This window comes from Bufo bufo, chromosome 3 (assembly GCF_905171765.1).
Source record: "Bufo bufo chromosome 3, aBufBuf1.1, whole genome shotgun sequence".
NCBI classification, from domain to species: domain Eukaryota; kingdom Metazoa; phylum Chordata; class Amphibia; order Anura; family Bufonidae; genus Bufo; species Bufo bufo.
Window position 1 is genome coordinate 226,451,195 of NC_053391.1, and position 23,619 is coordinate 226,474,813.

A 23,619-nucleotide genomic window follows, 5' to 3' on the forward strand; every position below is an offset into this window, starting at 1 on the left:
CAATGGGGTTAAGGTCTGGACTCTGTGGTGGCCAATCCATGTGTGAAAATGATGTCTCATGCTCCCTGAACCACTCTCACAATTTGAGCCTGATGAATCCTGGCATTGTCATCTTGGAATATGCCTGTGCCATCGGGGAAGAAAAAATCCATTGATGGAATAACCTGGTCATGCAGTATGTTCAGGTAGTCAGCTGACCTCATTCTTGGAGCACATACTGTTGCTGAACCTAGACCTGACCGACTGCAGCAACCCCAGATCATAGCACTGCCCCCACAAGCTTGTACAGTAGGCACTAGGCATGAAGGGTGCATCACTTCATCTGCCTCTCTTCTTACCCCGATGCGCCCATCACTCTCTAACAGGGTAAATCTGGACTCATCAGACCACATGACCTTCTTCCATTGCTCCAGAGTCTAATCTTTATGCTCCCTAGCAAATTGAAGCCTTTTTTTCTGGTTTGCCTCACTGATAAGTGGTTTTCTTATGGCTACACAGCTGTTCAATCCCGATCCCTTGAGTTCCCTTCGCATTGTGCATGTGGAAATGCTCTTACTTTCACTATTAAACATAGCCCTGAGATCTACTGTTGTTTTTCTTCGATTTGATTTCACCAAATGTTAAGTGATCGCCGATCACAATCATTCAGGATTTTTTCCTCCGCCACATTTCTTCCTCGAATACGATGGGTCCCCACTATCCTTCCGGTTTTTAATAATGCGTTGGACAGTTCTTAAACCCAATTTTAGTAGTTTCTGCAATCTCCTTAGATGTTTTCTCTGCTTGATGCATGCCAATGATTTGACCCTTCTCAAAACAGACTAACATCTTTTCCACGACCACGAGATGTGTCTTTCTACATGGTTGTTTAAGAAATGAGAAGCAACTCATTGCACCAGTTGGGGTTAAATAACTTGTTGCCAGCTGAAAGATAATCACCCATGCAGTAATTATCCAATAGGAGGCTCATAACTATTTGCTTAGTTAAATCCATCTGGCGACTTTTTTTTTTGGACAGGCAGTGTATATTCCACAGAACACAATATAACGTGCATTCAGTTTATATTTCTAACAAACTTATCCATTATTTTACAATTAATTACATTAGTATCATATGGAAAAAAAGTGCACAATCTAGATATGTAAAAGTCCATAAATACTTATCAGTCAGTGTATATACACAGGGGCATTACACTACAGGAGAGAGCATTATACTACAGAGGGAACATTATATATAGAGGGGCATGATACTACAATGGGAGAGTATTATGTACTACCACTACAAGGGGGAAGGTGAAAGCGTTATACATACTAGAGGTATACAGGAATTGGCATTATACTGTAGTGGGCACTGTAGGGGAGGCATTATAATACAGGCCAGACAACTACAGGGAGTATTGTAAAACAGATGGAACTACAAGGAGGCATTATAATACAGACTGGAGCACTACAATGGCCTTATACATATTGGCACTACATGGGGCATAATACAGGGTACACCACATGGGGTCGTTATAACCAAAGGGACACTGCATCATGGCTGTATAAATTCTGGGGCTACCACAGGGGGCATTATAGCTACTGGGGCAACTATATATATATTTTTTATTACTTCTTAGGCCTGTAAAAGGGGTGCCTTATAAGGGGCCATTTTACAGCTGGGGCACGATAGGGAGGACTTAATTCCTTATGGGGGCATTATTAATATTGAAAGTACTGTGGGGGCTTTATTGGGCACAATATGGAGGGCACTACTACTAATGGATTGCTGTTGGGGGTACTATTACTATTGAGGGCAGACTGCGAGTTATTGGGTGGGGAAACTATCTGTGTAGCACTATTATTTCTACAATATAGTATTTATGGGCATTAGGGAGCACAGCACAGTATTAGGGGTAGCAGCAGGATGACATTGTTGGGGCACCAGGAGGGAGATGATGTGAGGAATCTAAGATTTCTGTGTCAAACTCTGCAGAGACGAGACGTGGCTGGAAGAAGTTGCCATGACGGTCTGATCTCTGAATGGAGATAAGGAACAAGAACCTACGTAAGAGACCGCAATATGGTCGCCTGAATGAGCCATTACCCCGTATGTTTTGTAAAGCTGTATGTGATGCCCATCCAAATATGTCTTTAAAGGGGTTGTGCTGCAATTTGTATTGATGACCTGTCCTCAGGAAAGGTCATCAATATCAGATGAGCCAGGCTTTGACACCAGGCACCCCTGCCGATCAGCTGTTAGACAAGACAGTGCTCCATGCGAGCGCCGCTTCCTGCACTTCTTCTCGGAAGTGTAGACAAGTACTTGCTCCATTCACTTAAAGGAGCGAGTACCTGTAATTAAACTCAGTCCCAGCTCCAGAGGAGACAGTTCATATTGTAAAGACCAGGAGCACCGCCTCCTCGACTAACAGCTGATTGGCGGGGGTGCCAGGTGTCAAACCGTGTGCGGTCTGCATCTGGACAAGAATAGGCATTTCTAGCGCGGGACACACGCAGACTGTATTTTGCAGATCCACGATTTGCGAACAGCAATATGGATATGGTTGTGTGCAGGAGGCCTAACAGTAGAGCTGGGAGGAGCGGTTGGATTGAGAATTTGGCGGGGCACCATTTTTTATTTTTGCCTCAGGCAGCAGAAAGGCTAGAATTGGCCCCGATACGGAGGATAGTCTATCCATACAAAAATCTCTGACAAGCCTTTTTAACACTTGGTGTGTACACATGTGAAGCAATGTAGAAAAATACGAAAAACACATCTGAGATAGCAATAAGAAAATTTACTTTTTACAAAATAAAAACAGTAAAAAAAGGCAAGTAGGAATTGCGTATTTTAGAAAGCAATTTTGTACAAAAGCCTTATCTGCAGCAAAGCTTGCACTAACAGCAGTGAATGTGATAACAAAGCATCCGTTTTATTCAATATTTCACAAGTTAGCAAGGTTATAATGCCGTATGACACATTAATATAATAAATAAGTATTGACCACGGTGGCTGCTAAAATCTGCTGAATGATTGCTGTATATGCCATAGAAATTCCAGCTTTCTCGAGGCACTTTGGGTAATATATATATATATATATATATATATATATATATACTGATGCTTATTATCAGGAGAGTTAGAACATTTACAAAAAGAAAAATAATTGTATATAAAATGTTATTTTGAATATGTGCTATTATAAGCATTGGTTAAGTACTCTAAGTGACTTGTGCACAGAAACAGTAATTTACAGACTCCCTTATCTTCTCCAGGGCTACATCTATAAGGCTGCATATTAAGGTAAGAGTACTCTATGCCCCAGTAATCCAGCCTCAAAGGAGAATGTGGGCTCCTTCTTCTCAGGCAGTCCTCCAAGTTATGTACACATGCCATCACTGAGCTTGCAGTGCCTGAGCCATATGAAGGTTTGATGGCTGCAAATGTGTTGCCTGCAAAGCCGCTTGCTGCATGTTTGGGTGCTGCATGATTGGCCAACCATCGGGGCTCTGGTGGTTCTGTAAAAGGCGGTAAAGATGTTTGAGATGAGCGACAATGTTGTCTTTGATATCAGGAACAGAAATCTGCAAACGAACGCTTCCACTTTCAAAGGAGCGAGTGACCTCTCCAGAAAACATCTCAAGAATCATCCGGGCCACCACTGGAATAATCTACCATAAAAAGAAGAAAAAATATATACATGTAAATTTATGTGAAATTACAACTAAGTCAAGAACATTCTTACTATTATTAGGGGCCTAATACACACGGCCGACGTGTGTATCAGCGGGAGGGAGGAGGGACTGGGGGCCAACATCTTGTTTTGTAATGGCAGCGGGGCGCGGTGCAGTAACTGTATTCTACTACACCGGGCCCCGCTCACTGTAGTAATCATATAGGCAATGTAAACTGTAAATTTATTCATCCAGGCTGTAGTATGGTACTTACTACTAACTTCTATAGCAGGCAGGAGGCCGGGCGAGAGACGGCAGCGTAACTCACTAAGTTACGCGCCTGCTCCGCCCACTTTATGAATAAAGCAGGCGGCGCAGGCGCGTGATGTAGTGGGTTACGCTGCCGCCTCCTGCCTGCTATGGAAGTTAGTAGTAAGTACCGTACTACAGTCTGGATGAATGAATTTACAGTTTAACATTGCCTATATGATTACTACAGTGAGCGGGGCCCGGTGTAGTAGAATACAGTGACTGCACTGGGCCCTGCTGCCATTACAAAACAAGATGCCGACCCCCACCCCCTGTATTGGGGGTCATTCACTACACAGGGACACTTATGGGGGGGGGGGGGGATCTGTGGATGACACATAGCATAAGATGCTATGTGTCATCCACAGATCCCTCCCCATAGCAGTGTCATGCCATCCCCAGATGCCCCCATATTAATGCCATCCCCAGATGCCCCCATATTAATGCCATCCACAGATCCCCCATAACAGTGCATCATCCACAGATCCCCCATAACAGTGTCATTCACAGATCCCCCATAATAGTGTCATCCACAGACCACCATTAGTTCAAAACCCACCAAAAGCACACCTTTTGGTTAAAAATATTTTTTTTCTTATTTTCCTCCTCAAAAATCTAGGTGCGTCTTATGGGCCGTTTTATAGGGCGAAGAATACGGTACTTGTGCCATGTCACTTAAGACAAGTTCATTACTTTATAATAAAAAAATTTAAAAAAGCCTTTTTCGCAGAAGAAGGAGTACCTTAGCGGGGGAAGGGTGTGGCTTAAGGTGCACCATTGTATGCCAAAATTTTGGCACAAAACTCTGTTGTAAATCAAGCCAACCAATAGGTGGTATGTTATGCACAATCATACACAGCATCAGCCATTGTAATAAATCTTGTGGTCAATTAGACTGCCTGACTAAAGGCCTGTTTATCAGGAACAAATGTTCATATGAACCCTTGTCCCACTAACTGGCCTGTGTAAAGATGCCGCCGATCACTCGATGAGCAAGTTCGTTAATCATCCCTAAACATTACTGATACAGTACCCAAAATCATAGCTTTTGGGCAGCAGATCTCCACAGTAGCAATTGCTTATCCTCATACAGAAGAAAAAAAGATTGCTTCATATATAATCAGGCAGTTATTGGGAACAAACAGTCCATCCCGAACAATTGCCTTGTCAGTTGGCACATGTAAAAGGGGCAATAACTATTAGACAGGCTTAGCAAATATGCTCCATTGTGTTCAATAAGAAAAACCCCAAAAATACTGTACTGTTTGCAAAGTACTGAAATACTAAACGATCATTATTGGTAACAGTTTGTATGTTACAGTCTGACTGCAACATTTATGATTATTACTAGAATTTAATTAGCGTTTTTGTTTCAGTCACATATAATTCATCTGTTCACACTGTTTGATGATGTTTCACGTGAAATTTCATCAAACACGATCCACATAACAAGAAAACCCCTTTAAGCAAAAATATGCCATTTAAAAAAAAATGGGTCAAATTTAGGATATCTCAGAACAGTCGCATATAGGTTGCTTTTCTATAGTGTACGAAAAACATCAAAAGTCAAGATAAAGTGCTGAAACTGTTTATTTCAGGTTCGGTCTCAATTATTCCAATGTTGTGGAATAAGTATAGCGTAGAACTTTGTTCAGCAGAATGCCTCTCACCTGAACAATGATAAGTTTGCGCTCCTTTGGTTTACCGTCAGGCCACTCCTCTCCAAAACACAAGTAGATTTCAAATGGTGGATGCTTAGCCCCGCCTCCTTTCTGATGTGTAATGAGTTCTGTTTTAAAATTCAAAAACCAAAATTAGAATGCCTGGCGGAAAGGTCAGCCATTTTGCAAGGATTAATATAGTCTCTTGCCTACAAGTCACACAGGGATCTGTCAGCAGATTTGTACCTATGAAACTGCCTGGCCCAGTCAACCAAAGTGCATTGCTCCTAGACGCCCATTTACATATAATAAAACATCATTTTTCTCAGCAATGCGGGCACATAACATGGGACTAACACAGATGCCTTCAGCTGCCAAGTGCACATGCAACAGGTCAGCCAGTGTCATAGGTACAAATCTGCTGACAGAAGCCCTTTAAGGAATAATTAGCAAACAAAGTAAAAAAATAGTGTTGCTTACCACTTAAAAATGTCTCCAGGCAGAAAAGCTGCACTCTCTTCTGCCTTTCAATCAAATTCGGAATGTTTGGAGAAGGAGAACAAGGTCCCGTCCAGTATACCTTGCACTGGCACAGCCTTACGGCATAGATGGCATGTCCACTCACTTCTAAGATAAGGCCTCTGTCCATGACATCTAGAAGGCGGCTGGTATACAGCTTCTGCCTCTCATTTACTATTTGCTCTGGACCAGGGAATCGAACCTGTTCAAGACTTATGGGACCAAAGAGCTCTTCCTGATTGGGCATTGGACCCAGATCTCCATAGAATAATCGGCAACCTTGGGGGTTACTGACAGTCATTGTCTGGCCCATCTCTTTCCCTCTGTACAAAAACTGGATTTCTAAATCCGTCACTGTAAAAGATAATAAGAATGTAATGTAGATTAGAAAGGTACCATGATCTCTCAATGAGGGCTTAAAACTTGTATTAAAAACACACACCACAAGGGAAGGTGTACTTACTTGGCAGAGAACTAATCCACAACTCAGGAGTGTTGAAAAACTCAACCGCTCCTGGGGTCTGTGGGACTTCCATATCTTGTGGCTCCGATTTCGGCCAATTTGGCTCTGGAGTGCAACTTCCAATGCTGGCAGGGGCCATCGGAGAATCTGGAAAAGCAAAATTTAACCATTTACATACATGGTACCTATTGCATCTACTGAAGGGCAATGCTAATCCAAAGTTTTTAATTAATAAAGTTATTTGGTCAGCCACTTTTCACAAGTGTACATCCAGCATCCATATAAGTGACTACATAGAACCTATAGGACACTTTTAGTCAGAGCATATAAGAGTAAAACCCCTACTGTACACAGTTCAGGAAAGTCCAATTACATGCTGGTCCTCTTGTACTAAGAAACTGTTAAAAACAGCAACAACAAAAACAGTATACAAATGAAAGTTTCCTACTCCCAATGTGCAGTTTCGGTAGCAAATACATTTACTAGTGTTCCCGGAAAGCAAATACAGGTCAAATATTTGTAATGTGATTCTTAAACCTTGACAGACAGGCTGGACAACATTGCACTAAAGCTTTATGAACCCAGTAACAAAAGGTTTAGTGCATTACAAAACCATATATATTATTCAACTGAAAGTAAAAACCCGAGTAATTGAGGAGAGCAACAACATGGGTGAAAATAATATGTGGTGCTCTATTGTTTCACACTTAAGAGATTTTCCAGGCTCCAAAAACTGATGCACTAACCTCAGGATGTCATCAATTTTAAAATCGGTAGGGGTTCAACAACCTTCCCCAACAATCTGATGTCAAGGGTTTATCTTGATGATAGGTCATCAATATGTGGTTCCTGGAAAATTCCTTTAATGTAGCAGATAAACCCAGAATATAACCATTCTGGGGCATCTTTTAGTTTACCAGACCAAGAGCTGCCTTGGTATGAAGAGCGACTCTTCCTAGTGGCCATATGACAAAAATAAGTCTGAAAGGAATCATCCTGTAAAGTATCCTCTAGAGTTTGAAGACTTTGATAACTGCTCTTATGAACTTTGCCAGTTACATTAAGGGGTGGGGGCATAAAATTCAGCCAACAGCTTCTTTTCTGAACTTCACCAGACATGCTTGGTTTGACCAGGAGTGCATGAGTGAGAGAGGGCAATTGCACCCAACCATTCTTCCTTCTTTCACTGACATCTGCCGTTAGTGGACAGTCAGTACATGGCAATACAGGGGCAGACTGACCATTCAGTCACTCTGTCATGGACCGAGGGCCCACGGCCACTAGGGGGCCGTCTTCTGCACTCACATGTAATGGAGCACTCTGACGGGGCCCGCATGAAGTACAGTGACCATGCCGGGCCCCGTCAGAGAACTCCTCAAACATGTATAATATGAGGCAAGGAAGGGGGAAGGGGGTGTTGGCACAGAGGGAATGAGGGGGTGGAAGGGTCGCACTCACACACCCGGCAGTTCTTGTCACTGCCGGGCTGTTTCCATAGTGAAGCTCTCCTTTCCCTGCTTTACTGTTCTTCTGAGCGCCCCCCTGCTGGCCACACATCGCGCTGCTGGCTGTGGGAGGAGCGCTGAAGGCCCGGAAATCGGCCTCCAGCACAGCCAGCAGTGCGATGTGAGTGTGGGTGCGCGTCATCAGGAAAAAAGGTAAGTATCTGTTTTTTTTTTATTTATAAAGCTGTAGACTGGGGGCAACAACTCCTGTGAGGGGGCCCATATCTGGTATAACTACTGTGAGGGGGCACATAATCTGGGCATATCGGCTGAGAGGCATAATGGGGGCTGGCTGAGAGGCATAATGGGGGCTGATAGTGGGGGCTGATGAGAGGCATGGGGCTCTCATCTGAGGTCTGATTGGGGGTAATTTACATTGGGGGTCTGACCTGAGGTGTAATGAAAAATATTTATTTTCTTATTGTCCCCCTCTAAAACCTAGGTGCCTCTTATAGGTCTCCTGAACTGCAGAGCGGTGCCCACTTCCATTCCTGAGCCCAGCTGCCCAGAGCACTGATCCTGAGCCTGCTGGAGTCTTCAGAACTTTAGTATTTACAGTCATTCACTGTAAGCTATATTATATATGTAGAAAAAGATAGGTGGTTGGCTCACACCTGGTGGCTATGACGGGTGCTACTAGCTCACACTTGGGTGCCCGAACCCAAAAGAATGTAAATAATGGAAAAGAAAAAGGAGTGAGCACTCACAGCATCCGGACCATAGGATATATTTATTGATTAAATAGGACCTATTATGTCCAATAAATAAAAACAAACATTCACATATATGCACTCAAATGCAATAAAACTGATAGTTGGTACCAACACATAAAATACACTGATAGGAAGTGAAAGTCCTACGGATGCAATCCTTATACCATTAATATTCAGAGTTGGCACTTGTGGTACCACAAACCGCAATATAAATTGAAATGTGTTGGTACCAACTATCAGTTTTATTGCATTTGAGTGCATATATGTGAATGTTTTTATTTATTGGACATAATAGGTCCTATATTATATATATTACTTGTTTTATGTGAGTAAGGGTGCTGGGTGGTGGGAGAAGGGGGGGTGGTAAAGAGAAATTCTCTACCAAGTGTAGATGATGTGGGCGGCGCAATATGTGTGTGGGTGTGACTTAGGGTGGGCGGAACACAGGGGCCCCCATAATCTCCTATTGCCCGGGAGCGCTATGAGTTGTCAGTCCACCCCTGTGCCAATACACATTAGATGATTAGCCATCCCCACCAAAATTGATGAATTTGGCCAACATCTATCTGATGTGCATGGCTTTAACAGGGTTTTTCCTCTTAGAAGACGTTTTCCCCTATACACAGGAAAAGGGTATAACTATTAGACCAGTGGGGTTTTGAATGGGAGCTCTCACTACAAAATAAACAGACTGAGCATGCACATTTCGGGGGGAGGGGCCCTAGCAGTCGAACACCCACCGAGCCCTTTTTCTGAAGATAGGAGATAACTTCTTAAGAGAATACCCCTTTAAGTTTACAAAAAAAACACACCTATGATCGCAACACTCATCGCGACAGGTTAACTGGCTTATGAAACTGACCAGAATGTGTGCCCCATTGGGACAGATGTGAATAGTGACAATCTCTGTAAGGGATTACAAGATATGCTGGTGTTAGATTAGCAACAAGAGTTAGAGTTAATAAGAGTTAAATAAAAGTTTCTCAAAGAGGACTGTCTGAAAAAATAATATGGGTTTTTATTTGCTATTTTATTAATATACGATTGGTTTTTAATATTGTTATATTTTTTTCCTTAAATTCTGTAACAGGTATACAGTGTCTTTAGGCAAAACTGTTATGGGGTTAAGCAGTCTTCCGATTGGTTTACTGCAACATAACTTTTTGTGCTTTTTTGCTCTTGTTAGTATGCAACACTTACTGTATTTGCAAATATTTGTCCTGCAAACAATACCTATGAAAACCCCAATAGGTCTTCAAGACTAAACCTATGATTGTAAGGGTGGTTGAAAAGAAATGGATGTTTACCGTGAATAGTTAATCCATTGAATGGCTCTTGGATTGGAACATGAAGTTGAGACTGGTTTATATCTTCTTCATCATATTCATCATCATCCCATGGTGAGGATCCAGTTGAACCTGTTGGAGAGCAAAACAGATGTCAGAGAAGACATATAATTTTACTCTGATCAATGCTAGATATGCACTGCCAACCTCTGGCACCATGAAGCCCTAAAACGTCTAGCATCAACCGTAACCAGAGCTGGCAGGCTGTTCGACAGAAAAGCCTGCCGGAGTTCACAGGATCCAGCATTGCTGGATACTGCCATTCACCGCCAGACCCCATATACTATACTAGGATCCAGATCCAACTATAACCGGGATCCGGTTTCGGCCAGGCAAAAACACTTTTTTTTTTTTGGTCCGGCCTATATATTTAGTAAGAGGGCTGATATTTACAATTTACTTTTTAAAGCACCAGGCAGTTACTGATGTTGAGTTTACCTAGTATGACTGCACGGCTTACATACAGAAAACATCTCTACGTTAATTTGCTCTGTTACAATCTTCTAAAGGGATTAGAGTTCAGGCAGATTGTATATACACCAGCTTTTCCGTGGTCATGAAAATCTGGCACCATATCACACTTTTCTACACAAGCAAAAAAATGTAATTATATATACACCATAACATAGAATACATAAAATACCCTTACCTGGGTTAATTATGGATCCTTGAGATTGAGGTATGTCACAGACCTCATAAATTTTTATTGGATTCATAGGAACTTCTTTGGTGCCATCATACATGAGTTTGAACTCCCGACTCTTGTTGAGTGCACAGCGCAGCTGGGCCTTCCACTTGGCTGGATCAGGATCATCTGCGCCTTCATGATATTTGCCGGTCTCCACAGCCCATGCCTGTATATAATAAAAAAAATAAAAAAAGTGTGACTATAATTTCTTCTGCTATATCTATCATATTACACGGTGTTAGGCCCTGCATTCAAAACGAAAACGGAGCTCCAATTCCCTATGAATGAGTAATATGACAATATGTATGACAAAATGGTCACAAAGTACACAAGAAAATGTTGCCTTAGGCTACTTTTACATTAGCAGGGTTCGGCAGGCTGTTCTGTCGGGGGAACAGCATACCGGATCCGTGCTAATGCTAGCCCACCGCGCCACCGGAAGTCCATTCCGACCTCATTAACTATAATGGGGGTGGGCCGGAGGTCTGGCCGCAGCACGGCAAACAAACCAAGAGGCGGCCGCAGCATGCTGTAGTTTTTTTCTGGCCGCCTCTCGGCATGTTCGCCATGCTGTGGCCAGACCTCCAGCCCACCCCCATTATAGTTAATGAGGTCGGAATGGACTTCCGACGGTGGGCTAGCGTTAGCATGGATCCGGCAGGCCGTTCCCCCGCCAATACAGCCTGCCAGACCCCGCAAGTGTGAAAGTAGCCTTACTGTCCCTCACAAAAATAATTCAATGGATTAATTCATTCTACTAAGGCTGGTTTCACACTAGAGCTAAAATGATCCGGCAGGCTGTTTCAGTGGAGGCATCGCATCTGGCATACCCGGAGCAACGCTAGGACCCATTGACTATAATCCAGCCTGGGTATAAGCACCAAGATCTGGTCGGACAAATACCATTTTTTGTTTGTCCGAATCCTGGAAACAGGCCGGATCCTGGTCCAATTCTAGTCAATGGGCTCCAGAGGAGAAATGTGGTATCCGGAAATGTCAGATCCGATGAACTCCGGTAGGCTATACTCTTGACAAGTTTCCAAATGGGTTGGCCTTTCTGATACAACCATTTTTATGTGATTCCACAGCAGAATCATGTGTGGAAAATCTGTGGACATGCTGCAAATTTTCAGATGTGGTAAAACCGCAGTGTAACTGCCCAATGTGGCTGTACCCTAAAAGTGGCCATATACATTAGTCTACAGTTATGGACAATTTCAACGAAAAGGAACATTCGTCAGTTGAAATTTAACAACGAATGATCACTTAAGCAATTCAAAAAGCATTATCATTTCAAAAGAAGTTGGACGTGTTAAATAGTTTTGTTCGACGTAAGATATTTTGTTCAAAGAAAGATAGTTTGTGAATGAAAGATCTGTTTTTGAAAGAATGTTCCCAGGGAGATCTTTCCATCGGCCAGTTTCATGGAACATGTGTGGGTAGTTTGAAAAACTGTATGACAATGTCTGCAATCAGTTAGTTTGTCCAACCATCAACCAACTTCCTAATGTGTATGGCTACCTCAAGTGAGGCTTGTGTAGAAGACATCAGTTACAAAGCAAATCAGCCCTATACTAACAATTGTTAATGCGGTGCTGGATCCACTCAGACCCCGCAGCTTCCTCCTGCCACCACCTTGGTCTCATGATCACTCATGTGACCACTGGGTCAGACAGATGGAGAGGCAGCACGTAGTGCTCATTTGGCCAAATTTATAATTACAACACACCCCACTTTTGCGATTTCTTCAACGGTACTTGGGCAAAAAAATTTGCACAAGTGCCATTACTTTGCTGGCCTTGCCATTTTCCCAAACAAAGGGTGTGGCGAGAGCGGGGAGTGGGCTGGCATAGATTTCAGTTCAAGCGCAAAGACTGCCAGATGCTATGCAGCATCTACCAGCACGCCTGGTTGTTTTAGTCCGGCTATGATAAATCTGCCCCACAGAGTTAAAAATCAAATCTGTATCTTCTCAGCAGATGTTGGTGGAGTTCTCCTGACTCTCCCATGACACTTTGTTCGAGTGTGCATGTGTTCTCCATAGGGGCAAGGAAATAAGCTACTGCAGCTTGTTTCCAGTGGACAAGGCATGTTAAAGGGAATGGGTCACCTCTAGTTTTTTTTCTGCCAATTAAAGCCAGTGACACAAAAAAAAAAAGTTATTTTTATTCTATTTCCTGAAAATGATTAAGCCATCTTGCCTAAGCTGTTACCAGCATTAAGAGGTATGCTTTACAGTAGCCATCATGGGCTATAAGCACAATAGACTGGAGGGGACTCATTGACTTCTACAGGAGTTTTCTAGGCACATTCTGTGACCTGTGGTCATTGTTCACGAAAGGAGTAGCTACGTATTGACAATCACGTATGGTGAAGGGTGGATCCTGTCTTATTTAGAGAGAGGTGATATCTGTCATTGTAATTCTGCTTGTGATAATAAGATGACTGCTGCAGAATGATCGAACATATCAGAATGTGACGCCTACTATTAGGGAGCATTCACACGACCGTGTTTTTCTTCAGTGTCAGTTCCGCAATTTTTGCGGACAATGCACGGACCCATTCATTTCTATGGGTCCGCTAAAATTGCGGAATGCCTTTCATTGTCATCCGTGTGCTGTCCGTTCCGTGTGTCCGTTCCTTTTATTTTAGAACATGTCCTATACTTGGTCGCAAATTGCGGTCTGTGGTCCCATAGAAAGTCATCGGGTCCGTAAAAAACGGATAGCACACGGAAATAAGAAACCCCATTTTAGTCCCATTTCAGTTTTTTGCGGACCGTGAAAAACGGATGACACACGAAAGCACCACGTCCGTATTATACGGACTTACGGAACGATAACTGAAGACATACGGAACACACGGATCCATGATTTGCGGACCGCAAAACCAACACGGTCGTGTGAATGCTCCCTTAGGCTTAGGCCTCATGCACACGACTGTTGTTCTGGTTCGCATCCGAGCCGCAGTTTTTGCGGCTCGCGTGCGAACCCATTCACTTCAATGGGGCCGCAAAAGATGCGGACAGCACTCCGTGTGCTTTCCGCATCCTTTGCTCCGTTACGTAGCCCCGCAAAAAAAATATAACATGTCCTTTTCTTGTCCATTTTGCGGACAAGAATAGGCATTTCTACAATGGGCCGCCTGTTCCGTTCCGCAAATTGCGGAAGGCACACGGGCGGCTTCCGTGTTTTGCGGATCTGCAATTTGCGGACTGCAAAAAACGGAACGGTCGTGTGCATGAGGCCTTAGTGGCAAGTGCAAAAACTGCAGGATTTTTTTTAAAGATAGACAATGACGTGGAAAACTAAAAAAATCACCACCAAAAATTCTTTAAAAGTAGGTTTCACATAAAAACTCGATTTTAACAATAGGTAATTTTCTTATGGTGCATTCACTTTCAAATCCAACCAATCCATCTTTCCACCGACAGAGTAAGAGATGGCACACCTCCATACATGTAACATAGTTGGCTAACTTTACACTTATGTGTATGCACCTTTAGGCCTCGTTCACACAGCCAGTATTGTATTTTTGACCCGAACTTGGTTTTGGCTCAGAAATCACTGCCTAAACAATGATGTGTGAACTAGGCCTTAGACAGTAATCTAATGTGTCTGGAGGGCTTAACTTGCACATAAACGAGATAACAAATAGACATTCTTAACTTTATTTAGATAAAGACAGTTTACATTGTTTTACGACTGATAATGCCACCGATCAACATCACCGTACACCACTGAAACAATTGTTCACCCCTTTGATTTTTTATTTTTCTGTTACTAAATTACAGATTAAACGTGTACATTTGTGTGTCTGGGAGCAAGTTTGTGAGACGAGCACTTTCATTATCTCACCATGTCCTCTAAACTTTAGAGGACATGGTGAGATAATGAAAGTGCTCGTCTCACAAACTTGCTCCCAGACACACAAATGTACACGTTTAATCTGTAATTTAGTAGGACATGGTGAGATAATGAAAGTGCTCGTCTCACAAACTTGCTCCCAGACACACAAATGTACACGTTTAATCTGTAATTTAGTAGGACATGGTGAGATAATGAAAGTGCTCGTCTCACAAACTTGCTCCCAGACACACAAATGTACACGTTTAATCTGTAATTTAGTAACAGAAAAAGAAAAAATCAAAGGGGTGAACAATTGTTTCAGTGGTGTACGGTGATGTTGATCGGTGGCATTATCAGTCGTAAAACAATGTAAACTGTCTTTATCTAAATAAAGTTAAGAATGTCTATTTAATGTCTATTTAGAGTCTAAAGGGTCTACAAAGATTGAGAGAGCAAGTGATGAATAGTGTCTGGGTAAACAGTCCAGAAGGATGGAGCAGGACATCTCCTCCCTTCATGTTAAATGAGGTTTATCCGGATGTAAACATGCTGGAAGTAAAGGTCCGATTACAATCCCATTACCATTTAAAGCAATCTCAATGGTAATCAGTGGGTTCAGACCACTCCATCCCATCAACCATTTAAACAGGAATAGTAACATGATGGCTGATACAACAATATTCCTAAAGGGGTTGTCTCTTCTGAGACATTGGTGGCATATCGCTAGATTATGCCAACGATGTTAGATATGTGCACACCTTTCTCTAGAATGGACTCCCCAAAGCTTAAGAGCACACCGTGCACGAGTATGTGTTCTCCCTTCACTCATTTAAATAGCTGAAGTGAGACTCTGTTATTTTGGGTACTCCCATAGAAATGAACGAAGAGCGCACCACACACACCATTAATCTCTATGGGAGTCTCGGACATAGCCAAGCTCACGCTCCGCCATTTCCAGAACTTCCGTAAAAGGAGAGTACCTGCATTTGTGCTGTGCTCCCTCGTTCACGTTGGGGGGCCCGTTCTAGAGATAAGTGGGGGGTCCGAGTGGTGGGACACCCCAACACCTTAATAGCTAGTGACCCAACACTCGTTCTGCCAACAACTGTCTCTTCTGACTCGCTAATACACACACGCTCGGTTTGGACAACCTATATCTGCGACATAAACTCTATACATGACAAAAACAGAGCGTAAACAATCACTGCATGTGACTTGTGATGCTGTAAAAGGCAAACTGCAATTCATTTCCCTGTTCATCGATTCAGGAGTGTTTACATAGAATCGGAAGTGCAAGCAGAATAGTTGTTATAGTGGTTGTAATGGAAATGTTCATGATTAACCTAGGTGCTAACTTAAGATCATATCAGTTTCAGCCATGTTTATTAGATAAATTAACCGGCATTTCTATTAGGAATGTTATTATTCACCTTGAAGATTGTGTTCTCCTCTTCATGTTGAGGACTGTGACGTGTCGCATGCTTCCATGGGATTTGAAACCTCTTGGCCTCTCTGTCTAACCACGTAAGACCAGGATACATTCCGCTGTCGACCTGGGCCACCAGCCATGGCTTTAAACGAACTCGACGAGGGTGCATGGCCATTTTCTGTAATAAAGAAAGTGATAATGAGACGTTTGGTGTTCAGAAAGCCTTTTGTTTACCATCTGCGGAGTCGGAATTGCTCCAGAACACACAGGAACAATCAAGGTCAACTAAGAATAGATTATTAGGAGATAATTCATATGTCTCCTTCATGATTAAGTCTGCTTTAGCTAATGTGGCTCCATAACTTACTGCTGCCTTTCATCTCTGTCACTGAACAAATATTTAGCTGGGTCATGAATTCCAGAACATCTATTAGATGACTTTGCCCTCTCACCCATCCAACAGGTCTAAACACCAAGCTATCGAATACCAGACACACATTTATCTGTGTCACCTCAGGGAGTCACAAAATGGTCACCATCATAGACTGTAAAGTCAGCTACACACATTAGATCAGCGTTGACCAAACCTGACAATTTCAGTAGACCTGGCCAACCATATAATATTCATGGCAGTGTCCTGACTTTCTCCACCACCAGGGGAACGAAATATAAGGTTACTGGAATTCAACATGCTCAATGTTCTCAGGGGTGGTACTGCATCTTCTTAAAAAATTTGCAAAATAGTAGAAAAAGACATGTATGCGTAAGCATCTATTTTGAAGCAAAGCCATATTGAGTGTGAACCACCAATACACAAAATAAGCCAGTCACCAGCGCCCTCCCTATCAAACTGGTTGCATAGACCCATGGCTCCGGTTCACTCGATTAACACCTTTTCTTTTGTTAATCTGAGACTCCATTCCCAAGTTATGACACTTTCCTAATATGCAAATTAGTCCGCTGGTGCAAGGAGGGCGCCACCGTTGCTCTTGGTTCACACAAGCGTCACTCATTTCTGCGGCTAGCCCCTCCCTAGCTGCTTTGATTGATAGGGCTATACAGTGGCAAAGCAGTTAGGGAGGGTCTGGCCACAAAAAGGAGTGGAACTTAGGTGCAATAAGAGCAATGGTGACACCCTCATTGCACCAAAGGCCTAATTTGCATATTAAGAAAAAGTATAACTCAGGAACAGAGCCTCAGATCAACAAAATTAGGTGAACCACAGCTATGTGTCTATGGAAACAGATGGATAGTGAGGTCGCTTGTTACAAATTCCCTTTATAGGGGTTCCCTTTAAACGGCACTAATGGGCAGGTTTTAGCGCTGCTAGGTGGAAGCCTCCGTCTAGCAGTGTAAAAATGTAAAACCAAAAAAGCCCCTTGCCCAATCCAGCGTAGGGCAAGGGAGAGCATCGGAGCATAATATGCTCCGATGCTCATCTCAGGGGGATGAAAATGGGGATATGTCTGGGTTCACAAACCATTTAAAGGAGTGTATACCAAAATGAAGAAAAAAAATAAAAATACAAATAGGTAGCACAATAGCAGCAGCACAGTAACTATTAACAGAAGCATGCGACTCATGAATAGAGGTATAAAGTGCAGGTTTCTGAATGCAAAGTTCTGTAGAAAACAGATGAAAGGTTGAGAAGTACATTCCCAATGTCCTTTGATGTTCTCAGCTAGTGGATGGAAGGCAAGCAGCAATTAACTGGATTTACAGCACTTCAGTAGTACTAAACCTCCAACAAATAATTACAGGAAAGAGGACCTTTCACTACAACAAAAACCCTAAACTAAGCATACAGAGCGGCGCCCAGGGATCTCCCTGCACTTACTATTATCCCTGGGCGCCGCTCCGTTCTCCCGGTATAGGCTCCAGTATCTTAAGATTTTCAGCTCAACTGGGATCTATGAGCTGAGCGCTGCGGTTGGCCAGCGCTACAGCCTGGGAGAAAGAGACGCCGGCAGGTTCCACTGGGTGGAGCCTAACTATGAAGATACCGGAGCCTATAACCGGAGAACGGAGCGGCGCCCAGGGATAATAGTAAGTGCAGGGAGATCCCTGGGCGCCGCTCTCCATGTCTGTATAGTTAGTTTAGATTTTTTTATTGTAGTGAAAGGTCCTCTTTAAGGCTACTTTCACACTCGCGTTTTGTGCGGATCCATTTGTAAGGCTACTTTCACACTGCGTTTTGCATTCCGTTTGTGAGATCCGTTTCAGGGATTCACAAGCAGCCTAAAACAGATCAGTTCAGCCCCAATGCATTCTGAATGGACAAGGATCCGTTCAGAATGCATAAATTTGGCTGCGTTAGGTCTCCGTTGCGCTTTTGAGGCGGACACAAACGCTGCTTGCAGCGTTTTGGTGTCGCTTGGTGATGCGAAGCCAAACGGATCCGTCCTGACTTACAATGCAAGTCAATGTGGACGGATAGGTTTTCACTGATACAATATGGTGCAATTGAAAACGGATCCGTCCCCCATTGATTTTCAATGTAAGTCAGGACGGATCCGTTTGGACTTAAGACTTTTTTTTTGACAGAATAATGCAAACGGATCCGTTCTGAACTGATACAAGCGTTTGCATTATAGGTGCGGATCCGTCTGTGCAGATACCAGATGGATCCGCACCTAACGCAAGTGTGAAAGTAGTCTAACATTGCCAAGACGGATCCGTCTTGAACACCATTGAAAGTCTATGGAGGACGGATCCGTGTTCTATTGTGCCAGATTGTGTCAGGGAAAACGTTTGGCTCAGTTTCGTCAGACGGACACCAAAACGCTCCATTCCAAAGCGGAATGGAGGCGAAACGGAGCCAAACTGATGCATTCTGAGCGGATCCTTATCCATTCAGAATGCATTAGGGCAAAACTGATCCGTTTTGGACCGCTTGTGAGAGCGCTGAACAGATCTCACAAACGGAAAGCCAAAACGCAAGTGTGGAAGTAGCCTAGGCCTGAATGGAGAAGTAGGACTATGCCGCTATTCCACATATGCTTCAAATATGAAATGCCTTTTCTGTTCAGGATATGATCTTTTGTACATTTAGGCAGTGAAAATACAGGCATTTTGTATAACCAGGGTAGCAATGTGTTGTGAAAAAGACATCATAGTCTTTGCCAAACTTCAAGGCTATGTTTTTTTTTATGCCATTTCCACCAAATTTAACATGTGCATAACTGTGGTATTTTAACCACGGTACAAAGCACATTATGTGGACATGAGGGTGGAATTTTTATAGCACGAATATACGTTACAACACAGAACAGACTTATCCATTAACAAAGCAGGGCTGGTCTCTGTAAAACCTGACAATACAAATGCAGATTTATTCTTGGGCCTAAGGGAGCAAGATCCGACCTTTCAGCCTCAAGCGTCTCTCATCAGGTCACTGCAGGCTCCCAATTCTTAGGTCAGGCGAGGTCCTTGTTCACACCCTAAGGCTAAAAGGCAGGCAGCAACCTCTGCTAGACAATCCTACGTGGCAGTAGCTTGCATTTTCAGGATTTTTTTTTACCACAATTATATTTTATTTAAAATCTGCAGATTTATTAAAATGATGTCACTTTTCAATATGACCCATTCCTGCTCTTTTAAAATGTGTACAAATGTCAGGTCTGCACAGGAACACGGCAGGGGATTAATGCAATGATAAAAGAAAATGTAAAAAATACTGTAAACCCGGAAATCCCTTTTAATTGGCGCCCTCCTTGATATCCCAACAGCTGGACTGCGCAGAAGTTTCTATGTGTTTCTACGGTGGGAAAAGTAACGCCATATAAGATCATTTGTTGGGCATCACATGGCATCTCCAACTTAATTTTTTACACTATGCCCAATAAAAACTGGTTAGCCTGCGATTTATCTACCACAGTGCCCATAGTCATAATGGCTACCTATAGGGCTGCAGCTATCGATTATTTTAGTGATCAAGTATTCTACCGATTAATCCCATGATTAATCGAGTACTGTAAGCAGCAGCTAATTAAAAGAACGTTTTCTATAAAAACTCATCAGCTCCCCTGCCATCAGTTCCCCCTCCAGTGCCATTAGTTTCTCCCCCAGTGCCATCAGTTCCCCTCCAATGCAATTAGTTCCTCTAGCAGTGCCACCAGCTTCCCCCAGTGCCATCATTTCCCCCTCTAGTGCCATCAGTTTCTCCCCCAGTGCCATCAGGTCCCCCTCCAATGCAATTAGTTCCTCCAGCAGTGCCACCAGCTTCCCCCAGTGCCATAATTTCCCCCTCCAATGCCACCAGCTTCCCCATGTCATCAGTTGCTTCCCCTCCCAGTGCCATCAGCTCCTCCCCCAATGACACAAGCTGCCCCCAGTGCCATTTGCCATCAGTTCCCCTACTCCCCCTCGTAGCCAACATTGCCCAGCCACAGTGCCAGTGAACTAAAATGTTCATTTGCCTGATCATTGTCCCGTATTAACATGCCGCTGAGCTGCTGAAAATAATGAAAATGTATGTGCCAATAGGTACATATAGTGCCAATGATTGTAACAGATTGACGAATATGGTAAATCATTAATAATCACTTGTGTCAACAATAAAAAGTCTGCTGTGTAAAAAGACCCTTAGAGGGTCATTTATGACCCACACATACATGCCAGAAACTGGCAGGAAAAAGTCGCACAGCCCCATGTTGTGACTTTTTGAACACGTGTGCCTAACTTTAGGTGCCCACGCGATTTTTACCCCTCCCTCTCCACTGCGGAGTGGCAGAGGCAGTACCATCTTCCCCATGAATTTTACTAATAGTTTCCTGGTGTAAATGACAATTGAAATCTACTTCACCTAGGGTCTGGAGTAGATTTCAATCTAGGCGCATGGGCTGCTAGAGGACGTGTCTAATTTATGATGAAGCCTATTCCTCGTTATAAATAAAGGGCATCCTCCAGACCCCCAGTGTCCCTGACTTACTTTAAATCCCACCTAACTAAACATTTTCACAGTACAGGCCATAGTTGGACAATACACTGAGCAATGATAGGGGACTAATGATCATAACTAGTTTTAAAGAGATTTCCAAATGTACCTGTGACTAACGTGAGGTCAACTCTACTAAAGCGTCATGCTTCATGTCTGTTCAGAAATGTAAGCTTTCAAGATATCCACTGATAATTTAGTGAATAGGAAAAAAAAAAAAAGAAAACATCCAAAATATCAAGTATATCCTTTCAATGGGCTTTCTCTTCAGAATCATCATTTATGGTTCCCTTTGATTGATCAGCACTTCACCCCCTGGATCACCCATGGCTAATCTTTAGGGGCCTTCATTGTTTACATATGTAAATCAGAAAATCTTCAAATCAATTAATGTTCTACTATATGATGTGTTTTTTTTATATGACACATCATCAAGTTAAAGTAACATCCATTTTTATATCCACCCTCATACCATACAAGCAAAGGTCATCAAGTATGGAAGATATACCTATACTATGAAAATGTTGGTACCATACAGCACACAAGAAATTGTTTGTAACACAGAAATCATCTTGTAATTTAATGATTTGACTGAAGCATCTCTAAAAGGGGCAAATGCCCATCTGCCCAGACATCTAAATAGATAACAATGAGAATCCAAGAAGAACATGTTAAAATTGCTCAAGGACTCAAAATATCACAAGGGTTTAGTATTTAAATTCTCATTTTAAAACAATCTGCCACATGATACTACATAAAGTTTGTGCAATTAATGGGTACGGGTATTTTAATTAAAGAGGTTCCTTGATTTAGTCAACCATTCATGGTCATAAGGCCTATAAACACCTATGTGATGTCCTCTGCATGGATCCAATCCAGCCATAGTCTTAAAGTGGCCTACAAATTAGTCTAAAGTTGATCAAAACGAGTGTTCGTCTTTTGAAATTTAACAATGAACAACTGTTTGACGACATATGACAGACCATTATCTTTTGAAAAGAAGTTGGCCACGTTTAATATTCTCACCCGATGGCTGGACGAAAGATCTTTAGTTCAAACAAAGATAGTTTCTGAATGGAAGATCTTTCTGGGAACATTCTTTCTTCCATCGCCCAATTTCATTGAACGTGTATGGGCAGTTTGAACAACTGTATCAGTCAATATGGATGTAAACCGAACGTTTACCAGATATTTGTGGCCATTAGGGATGAGGGAACTTGTGTTTCAAGTTCGGCGTAAAAGGTTCGGGTTATCTAAGAATTCCGTTATGGATTCCACTACCACGGACCATAATTTATGGTCCATGGTAGCAGAATCCATAACGGAATTCTTCGATAACCGGAACCTTGTATGACAAACTTGAAAACACAAGTTTGCTCAACACTAGTGGCCATGTCTTCAGAGGTTTGTGACCATGTCTGTGAAACGACCGTTCACTAGATGTTTGTTCAACCATCAACCAACTTGTGTGTATACCATCAACTAATGCCATCAATGCGGACACAATATTCAGTACAAAAAGGTTCAGTTCAGTGCCGAGGCAAATTACGATTATTTCTGAAGCGTTCACAACCCCAAAAAGCTTATAGGAGGAGAGTATCAGCAGCTGTAAAACAGGGCTCCTCAAACTTTGAACCTTCAGAAAGCAGCGGCTTATGGGCACCAGTAAATGCCCCAAGATTCAACAGCGGCATGGTACTAAATGAATAGATTTCAACCCAAAAAAAAAAAAGTTATCTTAGGACGTATTTCCACCCAAACAACCAAAGTCAAAAGCAAAGCGTATGACTAGCCAGTGAAAACACAAGGGTGTGAGGCGAGCACAACTTAATATACTAAACATGATAATCACAAGGCTCTATGAACAAAAAACTAAAATGAAAATAAAATTTAAAGTAACCTCAGCATCAAAACACTACATATTATAATACACAATACCAAAAAAGTGCAGGGATATAATGAAAGTTAAGGAAAAAACATCCCATCACGTGACCCGATATATAGGTAAGGAAAGAATCAATGTCTATACTCAATAACCCCCCAGGAGCGATCCCCGCAAAGCGGGAAATGCAGCCGCGCCTCACCTGGCTCCAGCACACTGAGCGGAGAGCCCCCGGATCTGACCCCTGATGCCTCCGTGGTTCCTGTGCTAATGACTGCGCTGCTCTTCCTGCCTGGCTCAGGTATGGCTGACGTCACTTGGCTCAGGGCTACAGGACACACCTAGCGAGCGCGGAGGCCTGCGCTGCCAGCATGAGTCAGGGCACTGTGGGCTTGGGCATAGGCGTCGCTACAGGGGGCAATTCCCACAGCCAGGGATCTCAGCTGAGCTAACCGGCCCGGGACCAATGAGGGCGGGCCCGGGCCAGCGATCGCTCTGATTGGCTAGTCTGTACAGACTAGCCAATCAGCTGACAGGTTCTGATCTGCGGGAATCAGAACCTTCAAAAATGTATATAGAATATTCCCCCCCTCCCCCTGCAGCCCTCAATGTGCCCCCTTCTCATTTTATGGATGGCCAGGCGAGCGCGACATCACACTGACC

The 23,619-nt window shown here is 43.0% G+C and overlaps 1 protein-coding gene across 2 annotated transcripts; it reads right to left on the reverse strand.

Annotated features, from left to right (window-relative positions):
- Positions 1-2,779: 2,779 nt before the first annotated feature.
- IRF6 (interferon regulatory factor 6) lies at positions 2,780-23,241 on the reverse strand. 2 transcript variants are annotated; one of them, XM_040424024.1, is made up of 8 exons: positions 23,159-23,241; positions 16,140-16,316; positions 10,823-11,027; positions 10,135-10,245; positions 6,610-6,756; positions 6,108-6,500; positions 5,637-5,755; positions 2,780-3,654 (listed from the first exon to the last, which is right to left on the reverse strand). In XM_040424024.1, the coding sequence occupies exons 2-8, from the start codon at positions 16,311-16,313 to the stop codon at positions 3,379-3,381; spliced, it is 1,425 nt and encodes a 474-aa protein (XP_040279958.1). In that variant the 5' UTR covers positions 16,314-16,316; positions 23,159-23,241; the 3' UTR covers positions 2,780-3,378. The 2 variants fall into 2 exon arrangements, with proteins under 2 accessions (XP_040279958.1, XP_040279959.1); XM_040424025.1 differs by having other exon boundaries at positions 23,154-23,224.
- Between the last annotated feature and the right edge of the window lie 378 nt (positions 23,242-23,619).